This window comes from Podarcis erhardii (genome assembly GCF_964252035.2).
Source record: "Podarcis erhardii genome assembly, chromosome: 8".
NCBI classification, from domain to species: Eukaryota; Metazoa; Chordata; class Lepidosauria; order Squamata; family Lacertidae; genus Podarcis; species Podarcis erhardii.
In genome coordinates, this window is record NC_138499.1 from 62,898,441 (window position 1) to 62,917,300 (window position 18,860).

At 40.4% G+C, this 18,860-nt stretch overlaps 2 protein-coding genes across 2 annotated transcripts; both read left to right on the forward strand.

Moving 5' to 3' along the window:
• Positions 1–35: 35 nt before the first annotated feature.
• PAK1IP1 (PAK1 interacting protein 1) lies at positions 36–7,929 on the forward strand. Its single transcript, XM_081873262.1, has 10 exons — positions 36–242; positions 1,365–1,527; positions 2,103–2,223; positions 3,383–3,457; positions 3,665–3,717; positions 5,184–5,329; positions 5,414–5,511; positions 5,832–5,931; positions 6,811–6,937; positions 7,537–7,929. The coding sequence occupies exons 1-10, from the start codon at positions 180–182 to the stop codon at positions 7,689–7,691; spliced, it is 1,101 nt and encodes a 366-aa protein (XP_081729388.1). The 5' UTR covers positions 36–179; the 3' UTR covers positions 7,692–7,929.
• Positions 7,930–10,251: 2,322 nt separating this feature from the next.
• Positions 10,252–17,923, forward strand: LOC309348097 (transmembrane protein 14C-like). Its single transcript, XM_081873191.1, has 5 exons — positions 10,252–10,429; positions 11,893–11,969; positions 14,717–14,818; positions 15,712–15,799; positions 16,747–17,923. The coding sequence occupies exons 2-5, from the start codon at positions 11,894–11,896 to the stop codon at positions 16,802–16,804; spliced, it is 324 nt and encodes a 107-aa protein (XP_081729317.1). The 5' UTR covers positions 10,252–10,429; position 11,893; the 3' UTR covers positions 16,805–17,923.
• The last annotated feature ends 937 nt before the right edge of the window (positions 17,924–18,860 follow it).

Here is an 18,860-nt window from a genome sequence, read left to right on the forward strand (position 1 = left end):
CTCTTCCCGCCCCCCCCCCAAACGAGGAAGTCGTACGGGAAGCGCCAGTCAGTGAGGGCCGCAGCGCACGCGGGGGGCACAGTCTTCCGGCTCCCGATCAGGCGGGAGAAAAGGACAACCCCACGCCGCACGGCTATTAAGGACCCCCGCGTCATTAGGCGCCGCCGAAAGGCTGAGAAATGGAGCTGTTAGGGGGCTGCTACGAACAGGTGCTCTTCGGGTTCGCGATACGGCCGGACGAGGTAAGAAGTGTATTTTAAAAAACGAAACGAAAGCGGGGGGGGGGGGGTTGGAAAGAGCAAAAAGTGGCGCACTGTGCACTTACGGCACGAGGGCCGCATGCGCGACGAACGCCACGCGAGATGCGACGCGCACGAGGGTCACGAGGGAGCTTTGCTGGTTCGCCTCGTCTTGCTCAAAGGCTTCCTTCCCATAAGCCTTCGCGGCATTGGCCGCGCGCAGCTCCGCCCTTGTGGGTTCGAATGTTGCCAAGGTGATGGCGATGAAAGGGCGTCTTCTTCCCGCTCATGGGAGGAACCACGAGGGCCATCTAGTCCAACCCCCTTGCAATGCAAGAATACTTCTACCCGACGTGACATTCGAACCCACGACCCTGAGTTTAACAGCTTCGTGCTCTACCGGCTGAGCTATCATATCCTCCAACATTTAGGGACGTCCTATTCTGTTGTCGTTGTTGTTTATACCCCGCCCATCTGACTGGGCTGCCACAGCTATTCTGGCTGGCTTCCAACATCTATAGGAACAAAATAAAATACTAAATATTTAAAAACCTACCTCTACAGCCTTCAGATAGCTCACGGGTCTTGATAACTCCATACCATCCAACATTTCTCCAATGAAAACATAGACGTCCTAAGGAAAAGCAGGACATTCCAGGATCAAATCAGAAACCGGGATGGTTTCTTTAAATCCAGGACTGTCCCTGAAAAAACAGGGACACTTGGAGGGTCTGATTATACCCCACTTTCCTCCAAGTAAAGGAGCTCAAGGCGGCATCTCCATCTATCCTCACAAGTCTGTGAGGTAGAGATTGTGACAAATTTCGATTTTAACAAATTTTGCATGATGGTTCCTCAGCTGACCAGATATCTCCTTGATTGAACATGGAATGTTTTGTGTGCCCCTGTACACATTCTGGTCTTGATCCCCACACAGTTCATCCTAGCTAAGTCCCTTTTAGAACTATGACAGTTAGTACTCCTATAATTCCATTGCTTTCATGGAACTTGTTGATGAATATGATTAGCTGCATCAGGCCCTCTGAAGATTAGTTCCCTTTTTCTGATTTAAAAATTGGGATATCATTAGCAAATAATAATTGTTCTTTTATGTTTCATCTTCAGAACTGGTCAGCTCTTCCTGATTTCACCCACCATGCTCACACTGCTTCACTGTCCGCAGTAGCTGTGAATGACAGATATGCAGTCACTGGCAGCAAGGATGAAACCATACAAATCTACGACATGAAAAAGAAAGTAGAACATGGGGCACTGATGCAACACGATGGTAAGGGGCTTATCATTCTTGTATTAGTTGCATGGATTGGGAGTGAGATATGTATTAGTGGGAGTTGGTTCTGAGCAGGACTTAAGTACAGAAACATATGAAGAGGCTTACAAATATTTGCCCTGATCCAGAGGCTACTTGCATGAAAGGTTGCAAGCATAAAGGCCTCCTGATTCACTTCTGTAGCACTAATAAAAAGGGAAACCAGCTCCAGCAGGTGCCCCATGTGCATGTTGAAGTGCCTGTGGGATTCTGGATCAAGGGCACAGCCTTTAATCCAGCACATGGTAAAATGCACATGCCAACATTATTTGAAGGGTTTGTTTCCAATTCAAAGCAGCATACACAGAAATAATTTTCATGGATTTCAGTGGACTCAAATTCAAAGTGGTACTGAGAACTGCAGGGTTCCTATACACCAAATGAGAGCCATAAGCTTCCAAACATAGTTTAGCATGTGCAGTTTTGCGGGGCATATCTAAATCTGCTACGCTGCAAAATTATCATTTTGAAATGTAGAAGACATGTTTTAGTTCAAAATACATTAAATGTAACTGATTTGCATGGATTTTCAGGCACTGTAACCTGCTTGGAATTCTATGGAAGTTCACATTTATTGAGTGGAGCTGAGGACGGTTTAATATGCATTTGGAACACAAAAAGATGGGAGTGCTTAAAGTCCATTAAGGCACACAAGTAAGTATTGTTTTCTTCTTTTTTAAAAAAAGTGTATGGCTTAATTTCAGAGTTGCATGAGAAGCTTTCTTATGCTCTCTTCCCCTGCAACCATTCCAAAACAACTCTTCCAGAGAATCCAAAATGGCATGGTACAGAAGGCTATGGTGGGTGGTGGAAATTGGATAGGAACACCTTGCAGAAACTACATCCCATGCTGTTCTGGAGGGTTTCTTGAAGCTGTTTACAAGCCTATATATTTATCACACGTGTGCGGTAAGCAGAGAATGCAGCATAAAACAGTTGTAAAATATCGTTATGAAACAATTGTTATCAGAAAAATAGTATCAGAATCAAGCAACAACCAAGACAGCCTAAGTTTGTTACTGCCCCCAAACTCACCTAAACAACTAAGAAAACGCAGTAGGGTCAGGTTGGGGCAGGTTTTTCAATTAGGGAGTTCAAGTACTCCACTGAAGTGTAACAACTGAGGATGCTCCAGGGGTAGTCAACCTTTTTATACCTATGACCCACTAATGCATCTTTCTTGATGGGAAGATTTCCTTACTGCCCACCAGTGCTCGATGGAAGGAGGATTCAGTTTGTGCTTTAGAACCCCCTACCGCCCACCTAGAGTCCTGAAACGCCCACTAGTGGGCACTAGGGACCAGGTTGACAGACCCTGCTCTAGTCTGAACTGTCATTGATACTATTTCCCAAGGTTGTAGAATCTGGATACATCAGAGTTGGGAGCTTCTTGTTGTTTTTTAAGCTGTTTATATCTCACTCTTAATCAAATAGATCTCAGGGTGGATAACAGTCAAACTAAAAATAATAATATCAATATATAACACCCCCCCAAGAATATATATAAAAACACAATATATCCACCATCTCTCAGCTGATAGTTAGCATTAGTTTTCAGAAGCCTGTGAAGTCATGCCATGTTTTAAGCCAGTACTTGAATAACAGTGAAATTGCCAACTGGATTGCAGGGGGCAGGGGGTTCAAAAGCCAGGGTGCCACTACAGAAAAGATCTCCCCGCACATCACCCCCACAAATATAGTTCCAAATGGCAGGATGCAAAAGACGGCCTTAATTCATGGGCAACATTTAATTATTATTGCTAGTGAGTTGGCGGGAGTAATGAATCTTGACTTTCATTTCCTCTTTTATCAGGGGACATGTGACATCTTTTTCTATTCATCCTTCTGGGAAGTTAGCTTTGTCAGTAGGAACAGACAAGACGTTAAGGTGAGTCGGAAGGTTGCAACTTCAGAAACATTCATTTTAGTTTTATTTAAAACTTTAGATTCTTCTTTTCTGTAAACTCAAAGCAATTAACAAGTGATACAAATTCAAAAAGAAGTCCCAGAGGGGGGAAAAACATTAAATTGTTCATTTTTAAAACTAGTTAATTCTTCCCTCCAAAATATGTTTATTAAGCATCTTGTTTTTCAGAACATGGAACCTTGTAGAAGGAAGATCTGCATTCATAAAAAATATAAAACAAAGTGAGTATATCCCCTTTGCATTTTGTCGTATTCTGTAATTATAGAAATGTTCGTGCATTGCCAAATACCATGTGTGTCTCATTTTTTAGTTCAGAGTCCACAGTTATTGTGTCCTTGGATTTGTGATACAGCCCTGAAAACTCCGAGAATCTCTATTTATTACACAAATGTTTCAATGTCCCCATTGCCTCATAATCTCCATTGCCTCAATATCACATTGAACGCTATTATAAGTCACCAGCCTTCTCACGGGCAATTGTTCCTGACAGAAACATCATTCCCATCCTGAGTCCTATCTCTCCTCTGAGCCCTTCAAAGCCCCTATCAATCTATATTAATGGCTCTCAAGTTCTTAGTCTCCTATATTCTGGAGTTACCTGTTGAGTGTCTCCAAGCAGTCTTTCTTGCTTCATGCCTCTTTCTCTTCAGCATAGCTAGGATTTGGTTTTTCTGTTAGGAGTGCTTCTAATGTCTTTGCACTGGTGGCATCTATGAAGGCAAAATAGTTAAACCATGCTCCCCAGCACACCACCTAAATCTCCAGAAGGTCTTAGGATCCTTCAGACAGCATGGGAGATGAAATGGGGTCCTGCAGGAAATCATCTCCTTGACAGAAGCCTCTGCTGGATGAGAGCTTTCCTTGAACACAAGGAACACCACTGGCTACATGTTTTCCAAAGCAGAATCATTAAGGAAACTTTGGTTTATAGATAACTAATATATTTGCATTTTTTATATCTTTATAGCCAACATTCTTTTAAAAGACGTAAAAACAAGGCAAAAATTTTACATAGTGGGGTATATGTAATGTTTCGTACTGTGAATAAGTATTTGTAGAGCATCACATTTGAAAAGAATCTTTGTCTAAGAGAGATGTTCTAGCAATATTCAGAAGGAGTTCTAGCAATATTCAGAAGGGAACTAGGAGGGGGGTCAGTAGCTTAACAATGTCCAAGATGTTTCATTTCTCTATTTGGCTTAGATTGCTGCTAACATTCAGTATTAGGACTCAGCTACAGTGGTACCTTGGTTTACAACCATAATCCATTCCAGAGGTCTGGATGTAAACCGAAACAGGTTGTAACCCAAGGCGCACTTTTGCCAATGGGGCCTCAAAAAAGAAAATGGGTTGTAATCCAAAAAAAGGGACACACACTTCTGGGTTTGACATGGTTGTAATCCAAAACGGTTGCAGACCAAGGTACCACTGTTTACAGCTGCAAATAAAGCATTTTAAATGTGTTTTAAGTGCAGTATACAATGTGACACTTTATGGCGATGGTGAGCCTTATGGAAAATTATTTGTATTTTTTAAAACACTTTAAAAAAACATTTTCTGAATGTTTTCTGTATGTGTGTAGATTCCATCTTAGATTTCCTTATTTTGTTTGCAGTAAAGTGATTATTTGGTGTCTATTTGAAATTAATATTTTATAAAATCTGTATCATTTTTCCTCTTAACGTAGATGCGCATCTTGTTAAATGGTCACCCAGTGGTGAGGTATACGTGGTAGTTATAGCTAACAAAGTGGATATATACAACCTTGAAACTGCTTCTATTTCTGGCACCATTGTTGCAGAAAAGAGAATATCTTCAGTAAAGTTTCTTACAGTAAGTAGTAATGCAGTGTTAAAGTAAGTAAAGCATTTTAAATAAATTAAATCTGATTTATGTTTTCTTCACCTTTTCTTTCAGGATTCCATACTTGCTATTGCAGGAGATGAAGAATTTGTACGGTTATTTAATTGTGAATCTCAAAAGTGCCTTTGTGAATTTAAAGCTCATGAAAAAAGGTATTTTATTTCTGAAACATAATAGAAAGGATATTATGCATGCTTTGGCTCAACTTTTAGGAGTATATAATAGTCAGTTTTTAATTTTTTCTCTTTGAATTCTTGTTTTGTATTTTCATTATGAATGTGCCATAGTTTAGCACTTCATTTTTTTTTTTTTACTGATTTTAACATGGAAGAATGCATGTGTTTAAACCAGTAGCACTTTAAGTGGTTAAATAGGGCTGAATTGTGTCCTATTGCCAGTTTTCATAGTGCTTGCTGCTGTTTAATTTTTACCGATTTTATTGGGATATTTCATACCAACTATTGATCCATAGAGTAAAAGAGATCTACGCTTTTGAAATGGAAGGCTTACATATTCTGGTGACTGCATCCAGCGATGGATACCTTAAGATGTGGAGTCTTGATCTTGAGAAGGTTTGTATATTACAAAGCTAAGTGCACCATTCATGGTTGAATCCTAAATTCCAAGAAGTGCAGTCCTAATTTACCGTATTTTTCGCCCTATAGGACGCACCGCCCCATAGGACGCACCCAGTTTTTTTTTGGGGGGGGAAATAAAGAAAAAAAATTATTTCCCCCCCAGGCACGGGCTCCCGAAGGTTGCTGAGAGTCGTGCACCGCCCGGGAGTGCAGGCAGCTCCGTGCAACCCATAGGACGCACACACATTTCCCCTTCATTTTTGAAGGGGACAAAGTGTGTGCTATAGGGTGAAAAATACGGTATTTCATTGGCGTTTAATAGCCACAATCTCAGCTAGCCGTGACGTCAGTGGGAAGTGTACTTCTGAGTAAACACAGCTAGGATTACGTTACAGGTGTGCCTATGGCAGCCAAGTGAAAAGAGAAGACACAACTTTTACACCTTTAAGAGTTGTGTAGAAGAGGGCATTTCAGCAGGAATCTACATCTTCTGAAATTCCGTCATCAATACAAATATTAATGGTGTAAGCCCTTCTCTTTTTTTTTTAATCTGGCCATCCAAATTGTGCCCATGCTATCTTGGTTTGCTTGTTTGAAGAGTCATTTTGCTGTTGCTTTCACAGGGTGCAGATTCAACCTATGGGAACATATGGAAGCTTCCTTATAGTCAGATCATTGGTCCATCTTGCTTAATAAGGTCTACTGTGCACTGCTTGGCAGCAGCTGTCCCAAAATTCCAGACAGGATTCACTCCCAGTCCTACCTAGAGATGCCAGGAATTAAGACTTAAGCACTTGGAGTTTTCTCCATTGCTGCTACAGAACAACATGGTTTCTGGGATTTACATTAACCATTTCTTTCCCCTCCCTTCAGATTAATAATTCCCCGTCATTGCTGTGTGAAGTCAATACTAAGGCCAGGCTTACCTGTTTAGCAGTTTGGCACAAAAGAGATTCAGAAACCAAGAAGATCCCCAAAGAAGCCACAACATCCTCTCAAGGTATCATAAAGCTTTCCTGGACTTCTGTTAAGTTTTCAGCTGTAGGTAATACAGCAATGACTTGTTTAAAAAAGGGTTAATCTATATTAACCAGATCCTAAAACATAAAGTATGTTTACAACGTTTTGGGGACAAGTGATTTTGGCTCTCATCAAACCAGTTTGCTCTGCAGAGTTGAAAAACGCACAAGTCCAATGACAGTTTGATTCAAGTTATTATTTAGACAAGGCTGGTCATGGAGGTTGCTGTTCATACATTCAACAAAAAAACCCAAACTGGTTATTTTGTAAAATATAGAGTTGACTCCAGTTTGTCCCTCCATTCATCTTTGCCCCAGAGATGCTTCTGTAAGTAGTCAGTGTTTGGGGCTGTTTTCTCTTTTCCTCTGCAGTTCTAGAGAAGTAGGGGAACCTTTGGAATGGATGTGGGTAGCTGCAGGAGAAATTTGTGAAAATTGTCTCTCTCTGCCTTCCGTTCATGGAAGCCTCCCCTGGAAAAAAGAGCCTTCCATGTGTAGAGGGACGCACTTGAATACTTTCCAGTGTATTTAAAGCATTACATCTTTAAATTTAACAATGGATAACTTCATTTTGTTTCAGCGCATGAAGAGGAGCAACCATTGATAAAGAAAAAGAAAATTGGTTGGGCTGAGTGTGATAAGTCATCAGAGGGTGATGGCCAAGAAACCCTCAAGAAAGGAAAATCGGCTGGTGTACAGCAAAAGAAGAAAAAGATAATGCAGAAATTAAAGTGAATATGTCACTACCATTTGCAATTCTAATCCTATAATAAATTGCCACCAATTTCCGGCACAATTTTTTATTTAATTGCAATATTATGGCTATGCATTCATGGCAATTTGAGCTGTTAATATTTATAGAAAGGAACCATTTTTATTTAAGCTGTGAGCATTTCCAGATCCTATGACCAAAAGTTTTACAGAGGAAACATTTTGTGTTGTTAAATAAATATTTTATATAAAGCACCTGAAACGTTCCATTGTAGTGGTTGAATTTGTAAGTTTTGGAAGAACAAGTACAGAAATCTTCCTAGTATGAAAATACTTTTTAATTATGAATATAGGGTGATATGCTTGGATTCAACATTCTATCTTCGTTATGATGAAGTTATTTTGTGGTTCATTCATATAATGTATTTTGGCCCAAAGGCCCCCAAAGTATAAACAGAATATTAATGCAAATTACAAACTTGATAGAAGTACAATAAGTAAAAAAAGTAAAGGTAAAGGACAGTTAAGTCCAGTTGCAGACGACTCTGGGGTTGTGGCGCTCATATCGCTTTACAGGCCAAGGGAGCCGGCATTTGTCCGCAGACAGTTTTTCCGGGTCATGTGGCTAGCATGACTAAACCGCTTCTGGTGCAATGGAACACCAAAACCAGAGCAGTGATAGCCATGTTCAAATATATAAAAGGATGTCACATAGAGGAGGGAGAAAGGTTGTTTTCTGCTGCTCCAGAGAAGCGGACACGGAGCAATGGATCCAAACTACAAGAAAGAAGATTCCATCTAAACATTAGGAAGAACTTCTTGACAGTAAGAGCTGTTTGACAGTGGAATTTGCTGCCAAGGAAGGAGTGTGGTGGAGTCTCCTTCTTTGGAGGTCTTTAAGCAGAGGCTTGACAACAATATGTCAGGAGTGCTCTGATGGTGTTTCCTGCTTGGCAGGGGGTTGGACTCGATGGCCCTTGTGGTCTCTTCCAACTCTATGATTCTATGATTCAGTGCACAGAAACACCCTTTACCTTCCCACTGGAGCAGTACCTATTTATCTACTTGCACTTTTTGGCGTGCTTTCGAACTGCTAGGTTGGCAGGAGCTGGGACTGAGCAGCAGGAGCTCACCCCATTGCGGGGATTCAAACCGCCAACCTTCTGATCAGCAAGCCCTAGAGGCTCAGTGGTTTAGACTACAGCACAATATAAAAAAGCAAAACCGCTGAATACTCACCAATCATACTGGAGATATATTTGTGAGTGTCATTCATGCTCATGCCATAGAGACAGCTCCTCCGCCCTCTCCTTGGCAATTAGAAGTCAGATTAACACACCCACACCCTAGGGTTGCAATATTTCATAGATTCAGGACAAAGCGCTGCCTTTCGGAAATTCCCCATATGGCAGCCGTACCACACCCTGACTCTTCCAATTCAACTTGGGAGCAATCCCACTGACTCCCCACTAGCATATTTTGCTTCCTACTAGACCTTTTGATGACAGTGAGGTTTTCTTTTGAGTAAAAAGGCATAGGGTTGCACTATGGACAGAACTAGAATCTTCTCGCATAAATGTAATGGCCTATTGGGATTCTTTTCTGTTTTACTTTGATTGCAACAGTAGTGCAGCAACCAACTTCCTATTCTTATCTGCCTGCCCAGTTCATACAAGCAACTTGTTATCTAACCGAAGCCATAATAATTTTCAGGGTCCATTTAGCTCACTATTGCCAGCACTGACTGGACAGTAGGGTTTCAGGGAGGAAGTCTTCCTGGTCCTACTTGGAGATGATGGGGATGGAATATGGGATATTCTGCATACAAAACTCCAGCAGTGAGCTAAGGTCCATGCAATCCTAAATTTGCCTACTTACACAAGTAAATCATACTGAGCTTAATGTGATTTATTCCCAGATAAGCATTTATAGGATTGCAGTCAAAGGCCAGATCTGTATGTTTAAAACACCTGGCTGTTCCCAAAGAATGCTGGGAGTTGTAGTTCTGTGAAGAGGAAACTACAGTTCCCACGATTCTTTGGGGTCAGTCATGTGCTATAAATGTACCACTTTTACTTTTACCACTATAAATAAATAAATACCGTAAATCTACCTACCTTACAGGGTTGTTGTGAGGATAAAATTAAATAAATAAAACAAAGGACGGTATGGACCTGCGCTTAATTCCTACCCAGTAAATGTACTTGTGGCTGCAACCTGCCTTAACCAGCCCTGAAGATTCTAATGAAGGTTTTTAATTTGTTGCAATGTTCGGTGTGGATTTCAGGGTTGCAAGAACCATCCCCCTTGCCCCTGTAAAACAGGCGCTCTCTCTCTCTAATATTCCAGAGAAACTAAAAAGAAAAGTCACTGTTTAGAGCTCGTCTCTTTTATGCGTGCAAAGATTAGTTTTGGATGCAACCATTGGGGATTGCACCAGGAGGGTGGAAAAACGCTTTTGCAATGGCTCAGAGGAATGCTCTGGTGCTTGGCCTCGCCTTTAATGAAATAACGCCCCCGTCCCGCCCCCGGCTATGGAACGTTTGGGTTGACGTAGTAGCTTTCTGTAAGAAAATCAAAGGGCAAGTCGCTGCTTGGCCACGATTTTGCAAATACAACTCGGGTTGTTGCTCTGCTTGGCCCGCGGTCACGTGCGTTGCTGTTTTGTAGTTCTCCCATTGCCCGGCGGGTTCGATATTTGCAAGGCTCGGTTTTGTTCTGTTCCTACGTTGTGACTCTTCTGCTGCTGCTGCTCCTGCAGAGTAAGTGACTTTATTCATGGTTTTTCTCTTCTTGTCTTAGAATAAGGCAGCAGCCAGCGAACTGGCTTTGTACTGAACCTTTTGTGAATACTGTATATATAATTGGTGAACAGTGAAGGGATCCTGTGCAGACATAGATGGGAATCGGATTAATATCAGAGGGTAGTCCCCCGTCCCCCCGCCATTACAGAAATTCAGAGTTTTAATAAAATAATGCCTTATCGATCTAAATTGGCGCTTTTGATTAAGAGTGCAGATTCACAGAACTCTTTCTAAGCCTGGGTGTTCCAAGATTTCAAAACAAAACCCCTGAGGATTCTCTACTTCCAAGAAAAAAAAACCTCCGACAAAACAGATATCTAAATATGAGTAACACATGTGCGTTTATTTTGAAAATAATTGTCAGAGAACTCTTTGGTGCTAGTTACATGAAGTTAGAGGAACTTTTTATAAACATACCTGAAATTAAACAAATTACTACATTTTTAATTCCACCATTGCAAGGAGTATAGGGTATAGTTTTAGTCTCACAACCACACAGTGAGTTAAGTTCAGATTGAGGATGGTGTATGTTTTCCTTTAATCTGTTTCCCTCTCCCCCATAATTTCAAAATTTAGAAGAGCATGCTAAGGAATTGTAACTATATGAGTCTATTATTATTTAAGTCTGCAGGTGTTTAGCAAACCAATGTATAAACCCAACATTAAAGATGTGTCTGTTGAATTCATTTCATGTTTCTGTGTCCATTCCTGGTAAATGTACTTACAAACACATCTTACATTGCTCTTTTCAGCAAGTGTTTTACAATCCTTACTTCATTTCTCTCCTCTACAGTTTCCTTTGAGAGGTAGAGAATTGCTACTTGCATGGAACACCATTTTCGATTGGTTTCTCCAAAACCACTCAATAAATCCAAGACCAAGCTAATATATTTTTTTCCTTTTGAAAAAGTGTTTCCCCCTTATTATTCCTTAAATTAATATACTGCTCTCCATCCAATGATCACAGGGTACCTTAAGGTATAAAAACACAAAAATACATAACCAAAATCCCCCCCACACACATTTAAAGGCCCATAAATTGGGGGTTTTCTTCTAAGCAAGTGGGGTTTTTTCATGAGTTCTGTCAAAATAATCCGAAACAATGGAGGCTGTGAGCAGGAATATGTTAAATTGTCATTTACCTGCAGTAATCAGGCATGGGAGAATTTATAGAGTTCTAGTCTTGTCTTCTATATTTTATGGTTGCCCATATGCCTGAAACAATTTAAATTGGTATTTGGTGGGCAGGCCAGTAACTTCTGAGACCTTATTTGCAAGGCTGAGAATATGACAAATGCTGTGTCATTGGAAGAACAGTCTATACTTAAGACAGTTTTAGCACAAGGTGCAAAAAGTCAGTTTGTATCTGATTTCCATCCGTTACAAACATTTACCACATACATATCTCTATTGTATTCCAGAATGGGGTTGGACTGGATTGGTTTTGGCTATGCAGCTTTAGTGGCTTCTGGCGGGATGATTGGCTATGCAAAAGCAGGTATAGTATTGAAGTCTCCTCACAGTCTTGTTTTCTGGTGTTAAATAGCCATTCCAAACCTGGTGCCCTCCAGCAGTTATTGGACTCCAGCTCCCATCAGCTCTAGCTAACAGAACCAATGGTCAGGGATAATGGGAGTTGTAGCCCCGCACATCTGGAGGGCACCAAGTTAGGAAATGCAGAATTATATTCTCTGAAATGGAGGTCCCTCTTGTAAAAACGGAAAACTTCCAACTATGCATTCCTACTATCAGTCTATATACAGATATCAAGCTGCTGTTACTAGTTTTTGCTGTAGGGTGCTGATTAGCAGTTGTAGGGAACTGACACCCGTCCTATGAGAAAGTGCTTTAGAATGATAAAGGCACAGGCTGATAATCTACGGTCTCAAGACCCAAAACGTTTGCGTGTTGCAAGCCACATTGTTTTCCCCTGACTTGCGCACAGTGCCCATCGAGGTGTCACATATTCACTAAAATTTTACTCAGAGCAGTACTGAAATTAATGAAGATTAGATCCGACAATTTCAATGGGGCTACATAAAACTAAGTTAAATACCACCCATGGTTATTTGAACAAACATGTTGCTCTGTGATTCTAACATGTAGATTTTCACCTCTGCAGAACAGCTAAACAGTGTATCTTGTGTTGCAATGGCATATTGTTAGCATTGACAGAACTTACCTACTCTGCCTAGAAACAAGAACTTCCTTAACGTTTTGAGGGAAGCAGAAAACCCCCTCAAAAAAAGCCGTAATTTGTGTGAGGGGTTTGGAATATATGTAATATGTGTTTTCTTACCAAACCTAACACAGACACACCACTACCTAGGCAGCAAGTAATGTATTTTGTGTTCATAGAGGGAAATAATTGTTGGGGTTTTTTTTTTTTCTCCCCATGGTTTTATTTCTACAAATGAATAATTTAACAAGAAAGGTCTCTCAAGAACTGATGGTAGCAGTTCTGTAACAAAAGCCATTTGGGGCATATATTTCTCTGGGCTTGCATGTATAACTTCCATTAACCTTGGTGGAAAATCGATGTATTGATTTGTGATGATACTCTTCATGTGGTGAGGGGCTTCTTACAGGATTCTTCTTGCAGCATTTTGAGTAGTTGGAATGATGGTTAGAGACATAATGGTCGCTGAGAATAAGTTCAAGGTGGGGGGAGTGAACCCAGATGGAAGATTTTTTTGGGGTTTCTTTTGTCCTTCATTTTAACTTCTCTGTGGCTGGAAGGCAAGCAAATCAAAATTTAAAAGAGGGAAGCAACAACCTAATGCCATGTTTTTTAAGATAGCTAGGAGAAGAGATCTAAGTATTTGAATTCCAGGATTGGCTTTTTATTCACAAGGGCATTATGAAAATGACAGATCACACACTGATTATGAGAATAACAAATGATTCCAGGTCGTTTCATTGGCATGATGGAAGGAAGGCAGAATGCCTAGACAGAAAATACTCAAGGCCGTTTTAACAGTGCCCTTGATGCTTCAAGTCCAATTAGGTTTGACCTGCAAATGGAACAAGTGGTGTTAGAAATCGGTGCTGAGTGCTCCCTTAAGCCTTATTAATGGGACCATTCACCAGTTGCCAAAGGTGGTGACATTTCATCAATTTCGTTTGCAGGTCACCTCTTTATATATAAACTGATAATGGGAGTAGAAGCAGCCTCCTGAGGCCACTTTCCTAGAATAGTGCAGGATTATCCTTTGCCCAGAGTAACTGTACTAAGGGCTCATTTAAAAGGACACTAAAGTGAATGTTGAGTTACACCAAAGTAAATGTTAAGTTTTACTATGGGGAAGTTGTGAGGAGACAACAGAAAGAACATGGGGTGTGTGCTTGTTTGCTTTTTAAGGTAGATTTCTATTTCTGGTTTGTAGGCTGGCCCGATGTAATGTCAAACTTTGATGTGATCAAACCATAATGTGAGAGAGGGAATTAGATTGCATGAGAGAAGGAGCAAGTATATATGTTCAGCACCTGGACAAAAAAACAGGCCATGGTTTGCTGTTATATGTGAACAATGTCTTCATCTTTGGGTAGATGAGCAATACTACTAGCCTTTTTTATTATGTGAAAAATATGTTCATCCTTCAAGTAGTTAAAACGGGAAATTTAAATAGTTGGGGTAAACCTTACCTGTTTCCCAGATGGCACATATCATTATGAGGTTAGCATAGTGCACTGGTTTTCCATCTGGTGGGCTGCAGCCTGATTCAAGGTGGGTTGCAATAGGAGTTTAAAAATGGGTCCTCAAATGCATGTTTTGATGACAAGTGGGTTCTTAGTCTGAATAGGTTAAAGATATCTGGGACAGCAGATATCACACATTTTGTAAGGCAGGATTTTTCATGTTTTTCAGACCTAGGATTCACTTTCAATACCAACAGGCAACATTGCACCTACTTAATTTTTATTTCATTTTTTACAATATACATTCATCTTTCTCCTCTGTTTTTAGCATGCTCTACCTTCCTTTGCCTTCACTTACCAAAACCTTCAAAGAAAATGGTGGTCCCACTGGTGCGACCAACCTTGGTGTGCCTTACATGCGGATCTGACCCCACCAGTTCAGGGCTTGCGCTATAAAGCATCAGATCAATTCAAATATTAAACATTTGAGCAATGCTTTTTTTTTAGCTGAAAATTACTTAGAACAGAATAAATTTTGTTGGTTTGGTTTATGTACCCCATTTGTATCTACAGCTTAACAAACATTACTTGTTTTATTTATTCCAGGTAGTGTCCCATCTTTAGCTGCTGGTCTTCTTTTTGGGAGTTTAGCAGGACTTGGAGCTTACCAACTTTCTCAAGACCCAAAAAACATTTGGCTTTCACTGAGTAAGCATAACTGGGGAAATGTATATATGTGAATTACGTAAAAGTAACTCTTAAACACAACCCTTTGAATGCATCTGATGAATTTTATTTCATTGGTGTACTATAACAACAGCAACAAAACCACTTGATACAAGCAGCAAAGTTAAATACCAATTTTATCAGGAGGCTGATTTGAAATAAATGTGGGGTCCTTTCATGTGTAGTGTTGTGTGTTGTACCAGGAAGCTGATTCTGGAGCACACAAGCATAGCATCATTTGATGAATTAAACCACATGTGTCAGTTAAAGCAATCCTAAACACACTTACTAGGGAGCAACCCCATCCCAACACTGTAGGACATCATCAGGGATGATGGGAATTGTAGTCCATCATCTGGAGGACAGCTGGATCCCCATCCCTGCTCTGAGATATATCCCATGCTCCCAATTGTGTGCTGTGATGCAACTTGCAATTAGGAAAGTGCCTCTGAACATTCCTTAAGAGTACATTTTCTCAGCTGCTTAGCCTAATTGCACAATGCTGGCTTTTTCACTACATTTCTCTGAGGTTAGATTTTAGGTAGAAATAGATTATTCATCTTACAGTTCATCATTTCTGTCTGGTAATAATAATAATAATAATGTGTAATTTGAACTTGGTGTGAAATTTCTGGAGCATTTTGTTGATTAGGTGGTCAACAAATGTTCAAAATAAATATTAAATAATTGTTTGGTTGAAGTTACTAAGGAGTGTAAAACGGTTACATTGGTATACATCTTTGAGCTGTGTGTGTCCTTGTTTGTTTGCGCATGTGACATAATAAAGTTGATAACTTGGCTTTTTTAATCATTGCCCTCAAGTCGGCAGAAACACCCCTGATATAATGCTGCTTCTGTTTCTATCTTTCAATTAGTTGCTTCTGGAACCTTAGCTGGTATTATGGGCATGAGATTCTACAACTCGGGGAAATTCATGCCTGCAGGACTGATTGCTGGTGCAAGGTATTATGCTGCGTGTTTATTTTATTCATTTTGCTTTTGACATTAAGGCTGCATTCCTGTTGCATGCATGCCAGTTAAAATCAATGGGACATACCGGTACTTCTAAACAGGCACAGTTAGGATCAGGCTGTAATTTTCGTTTTATAAAATTGCATTCTAGGAACTGTATTGCATAACACTTTTTGGGGATAAGCAATTTTGTTGTGCATTTCGGTACTTCTTATTAGATAAGAGCATTTTATTAAGCAAGATCTGGTTTAGGTTGACCCATTCTGTGGCTTTCAAGATTATACATGCCGGCCACCTTTCGAAACCTTCTCTTCTCCCCCTGCTCCATCTCCCATAATCTATATTTCCACTCATTGGCAACCAAAGCCTCCTATTAGCCATCCCTTCAGCCAATCAGCAGTTGACTTGTTGATAGCTTAATTAAAATTCTTAAGTTGCCTTTCTTAAACATGTCCCAAGATGAGTTACAGATATACAAAATACACAACATTGTAAAATGAAACAACAGTGAAATCATATAATACTAAAAGCATGCATTCCATAAAAATTAACGAAACAGAACTGGTGTACTCTGAAGCTAAATCATCCTGGTGGCTACGTCTGCATTTCTCCAGGAAGGGAGATTTTCTCATTTGCACTGTAGACCCCTTGGGAGAAATGGGGGCACAGACTGTCTTAGCACTGCCAAAAAATGAGACAAGCATTACCTGGTCCTGAGGAACTGCATGGTTCCAGTTTGGGAAGGCTGAGAGTTGGGGCTACTGACATAATGGAGAACTACTGGACAATATGTTTGCTTTCTCCCATTCTGTCCCAGCCTCTGAAATAAAATATTGCAGGTGTGTTGCACATGCAGTGAGTCAGAAGAGCAATTGTGTAGGAGGCGGCTTCGCACAGTTCTGTCATATAGATAAACTTGACTACATTTTCCTTTAAAGCCTGCTAATGGTTGGGAGACTTGGACTGAAGATGTATGAGAAGCCACATGAAGAATAACAGGACCTCACACGAGGCTTGAGACACATGGATAAGAAGACCGAACACCAGGCACCAGGATGAGTGTGCTATGGGAAAGAGAAGGACAAAGAAAGAGCACACCCTAAATATCAAGGGCCCTAATTTTTAAAAACATATGATACAGGTCATTGACAGTGTCTTATTGTGTACAGAAATGTTTCCTTTTCACATTCTAGAAATAACTACTGTTTATGATATGAAATTCAGTGTGGTATATTTGTTGTAGATGAAGACAATGTGTGTTGGCTGGAAAGGCAAAGGCAGGCTTTTGGCTTAACCGATAAAGAGATTATAAATTATAAGGCAGCAGGGAAGGCGTGGCTGAATGCAGTTGTTATCTGTTCTGCTGCATGGAAGCAGCAGAGAGCAGGGTCGGCCTGGCTTCCACCATGGCCCATATTGCTTTATTCTAAAAGCTGTGGGAATAGTCCCTTATGCTGGTGTTCTGACGTAACAGTACTCTTCCAAATTCACGTAGTAATAACATCTACAAGGATGTATATCAAGGCGAATTTGATAGAGTCTGAGAGCCCTCACCTTACCTGCTTCTTATAGCATGTCCAGGGAGCCTTTGTCGCTTCAGATGTTGTTGGATTCCAACTCCCATCAGCCTCAGCCAGTAGGGTCAATGGTCAGGGATGATGGGAGTTGTGGTCCAGCAACCACTGGAAGGCCACAGCGTACTCACCCCTCTTACATATAAGGATGTTTTTGCAGCCATTGTAAGTCGCTGCAGATGCCATCATAGTTTCAGCGGAGGAGAGGATCAGGCTTAACCCTGACGGAGTTTTCAGCTAGGAGCTTGCTTCTATAGAAACATAAGGGTAATATTTTTCTTACCATGTTAAGTAAAATGCTACTGGTTTTTGTTTTTGTTTTAATTAATCAGAATTATGGTAGTCAAAACTATTCTTTACTGGATTGGTATACTTTTGTGCTCTCCTTTTTTCGAACTTATTTTTATTATTATTTTTGAAAGATGCAGTCTTTGATCATATATCCATGTTTTTATCTTTTTTAATATAATGAATTGGTGGGAAATATTGAATTCAATCCATATATGCTATTTTCTTACAGCATTAAACCCTATGCAGATGACTTGACATTTCTGTTGTGATTGATTTAAAGGTAACAATTGCTTTCGTAGTGTTTGTAACCAAATGGAAAAAAGTTTCCATAGTTATTCAACCAGACATTTTCACATCTTTGAGAATAATGGTGCAATGCCCAAAACGTGTGATTTGTATACTGGGTGTGACAGGGACACTGACGTTTTAGTTAGGATAAACAGGATAAATCATTGTGTGATGCATCCATAAAGAGTGGAGGCTCAGGCAAAAACCTTAGTCTAATTGCCTGTGTGTAGAATGTGGGCCTGTGCTGTGTGATGGGCAGAAATTCATCAGCGATCCTTTCCTATCACTGTAGTCCTATGATGAAAAATGTTCTATGCACCTCTACCAGCAAAAAATAACAACGTTGTTGGGACCCCTGCCCTGAAGAAGAATGAATGGGAGGTGTTTGTTGCTAACTAACATTCAGTTAGTCTTGTTAGGGGTTTGTTTCACTCATGACCCAACTATGTATTGCAGAAAATAAGAATGGTTAAAAAAATTTTAGTTTGCACTATTACATGGGTGCTAAAACCAAAGAATTTATTATGTGCTTGGCAGGCCACAATATCTGGATAGTGTGCTACCTTTAGTCTGGGGGAAGCAGTGGACAATTTTGATAGCCTACTATAGATTGAACATGCACATATAGCACACAGCGTCTCTGTACGATAGTACGGATGAAATGAAATGATAGGCTAAAGCCACTTCTGCATTTTAGGCAGCCAATGTGAATGGATAACAAGGGGAAAGGTCAAAAGTGATGGGGTACAACAAGCCTAGGGGAGGAGCCCCCAAGCAGACCTCTCCAGAGAGAAATGTATGGCTCTGGTTTGAACAGACACATTAAAATAATACGTTGTGTGTGGATCGTATCTGCATTAGCATTTGCAGGTCGAGACGACAGAGGGTGCTAAAAAGCT

Excerpts from the sequence above, each read along its gene's own strand:
- PAK1IP1 (XM_081873262.1), top strand. The coding sequence starts at position 180 with ATGGAGCTGTTAGGGGGCTGCTACGAACAGGTGCTCTTCGGGTTCGCG. Across the intron at positions 243-1,364 it reads TCGCGATACGGCCGGACGAG|AACTGGTCAGCTCTTCCTGA; the intron begins GTAAGAAGTGTA and ends TTTCATCTTCAG. Across the intron at positions 5,932-6,810 it reads GGAGTCTTGATCTTGAGAAG|ATTAATAATTCCCCGTCATT; the intron begins GTTTGTATATTA and ends CCCTCCCTTCAG.
- LOC309348097 (XM_081873191.1), top strand. The coding sequence starts at position 11,894 with ATGGGGTTGGACTGGATTGGTTTTGGCTATGCAGCTTTAGTGGCTTCT. Across the intron at positions 14,819-15,711 it reads AAACATTTGGCTTTCACTGA|TTGCTTCTGGAACCTTAGCT; the intron begins GTAAGCATAACT and ends TCTTTCAATTAG. Across the intron at positions 15,800-16,746 it reads GGACTGATTGCTGGTGCAAG|CCTGCTAATGGTTGGGAGAC; the intron begins GTATTATGCTGC and ends TTTCCTTTAAAG.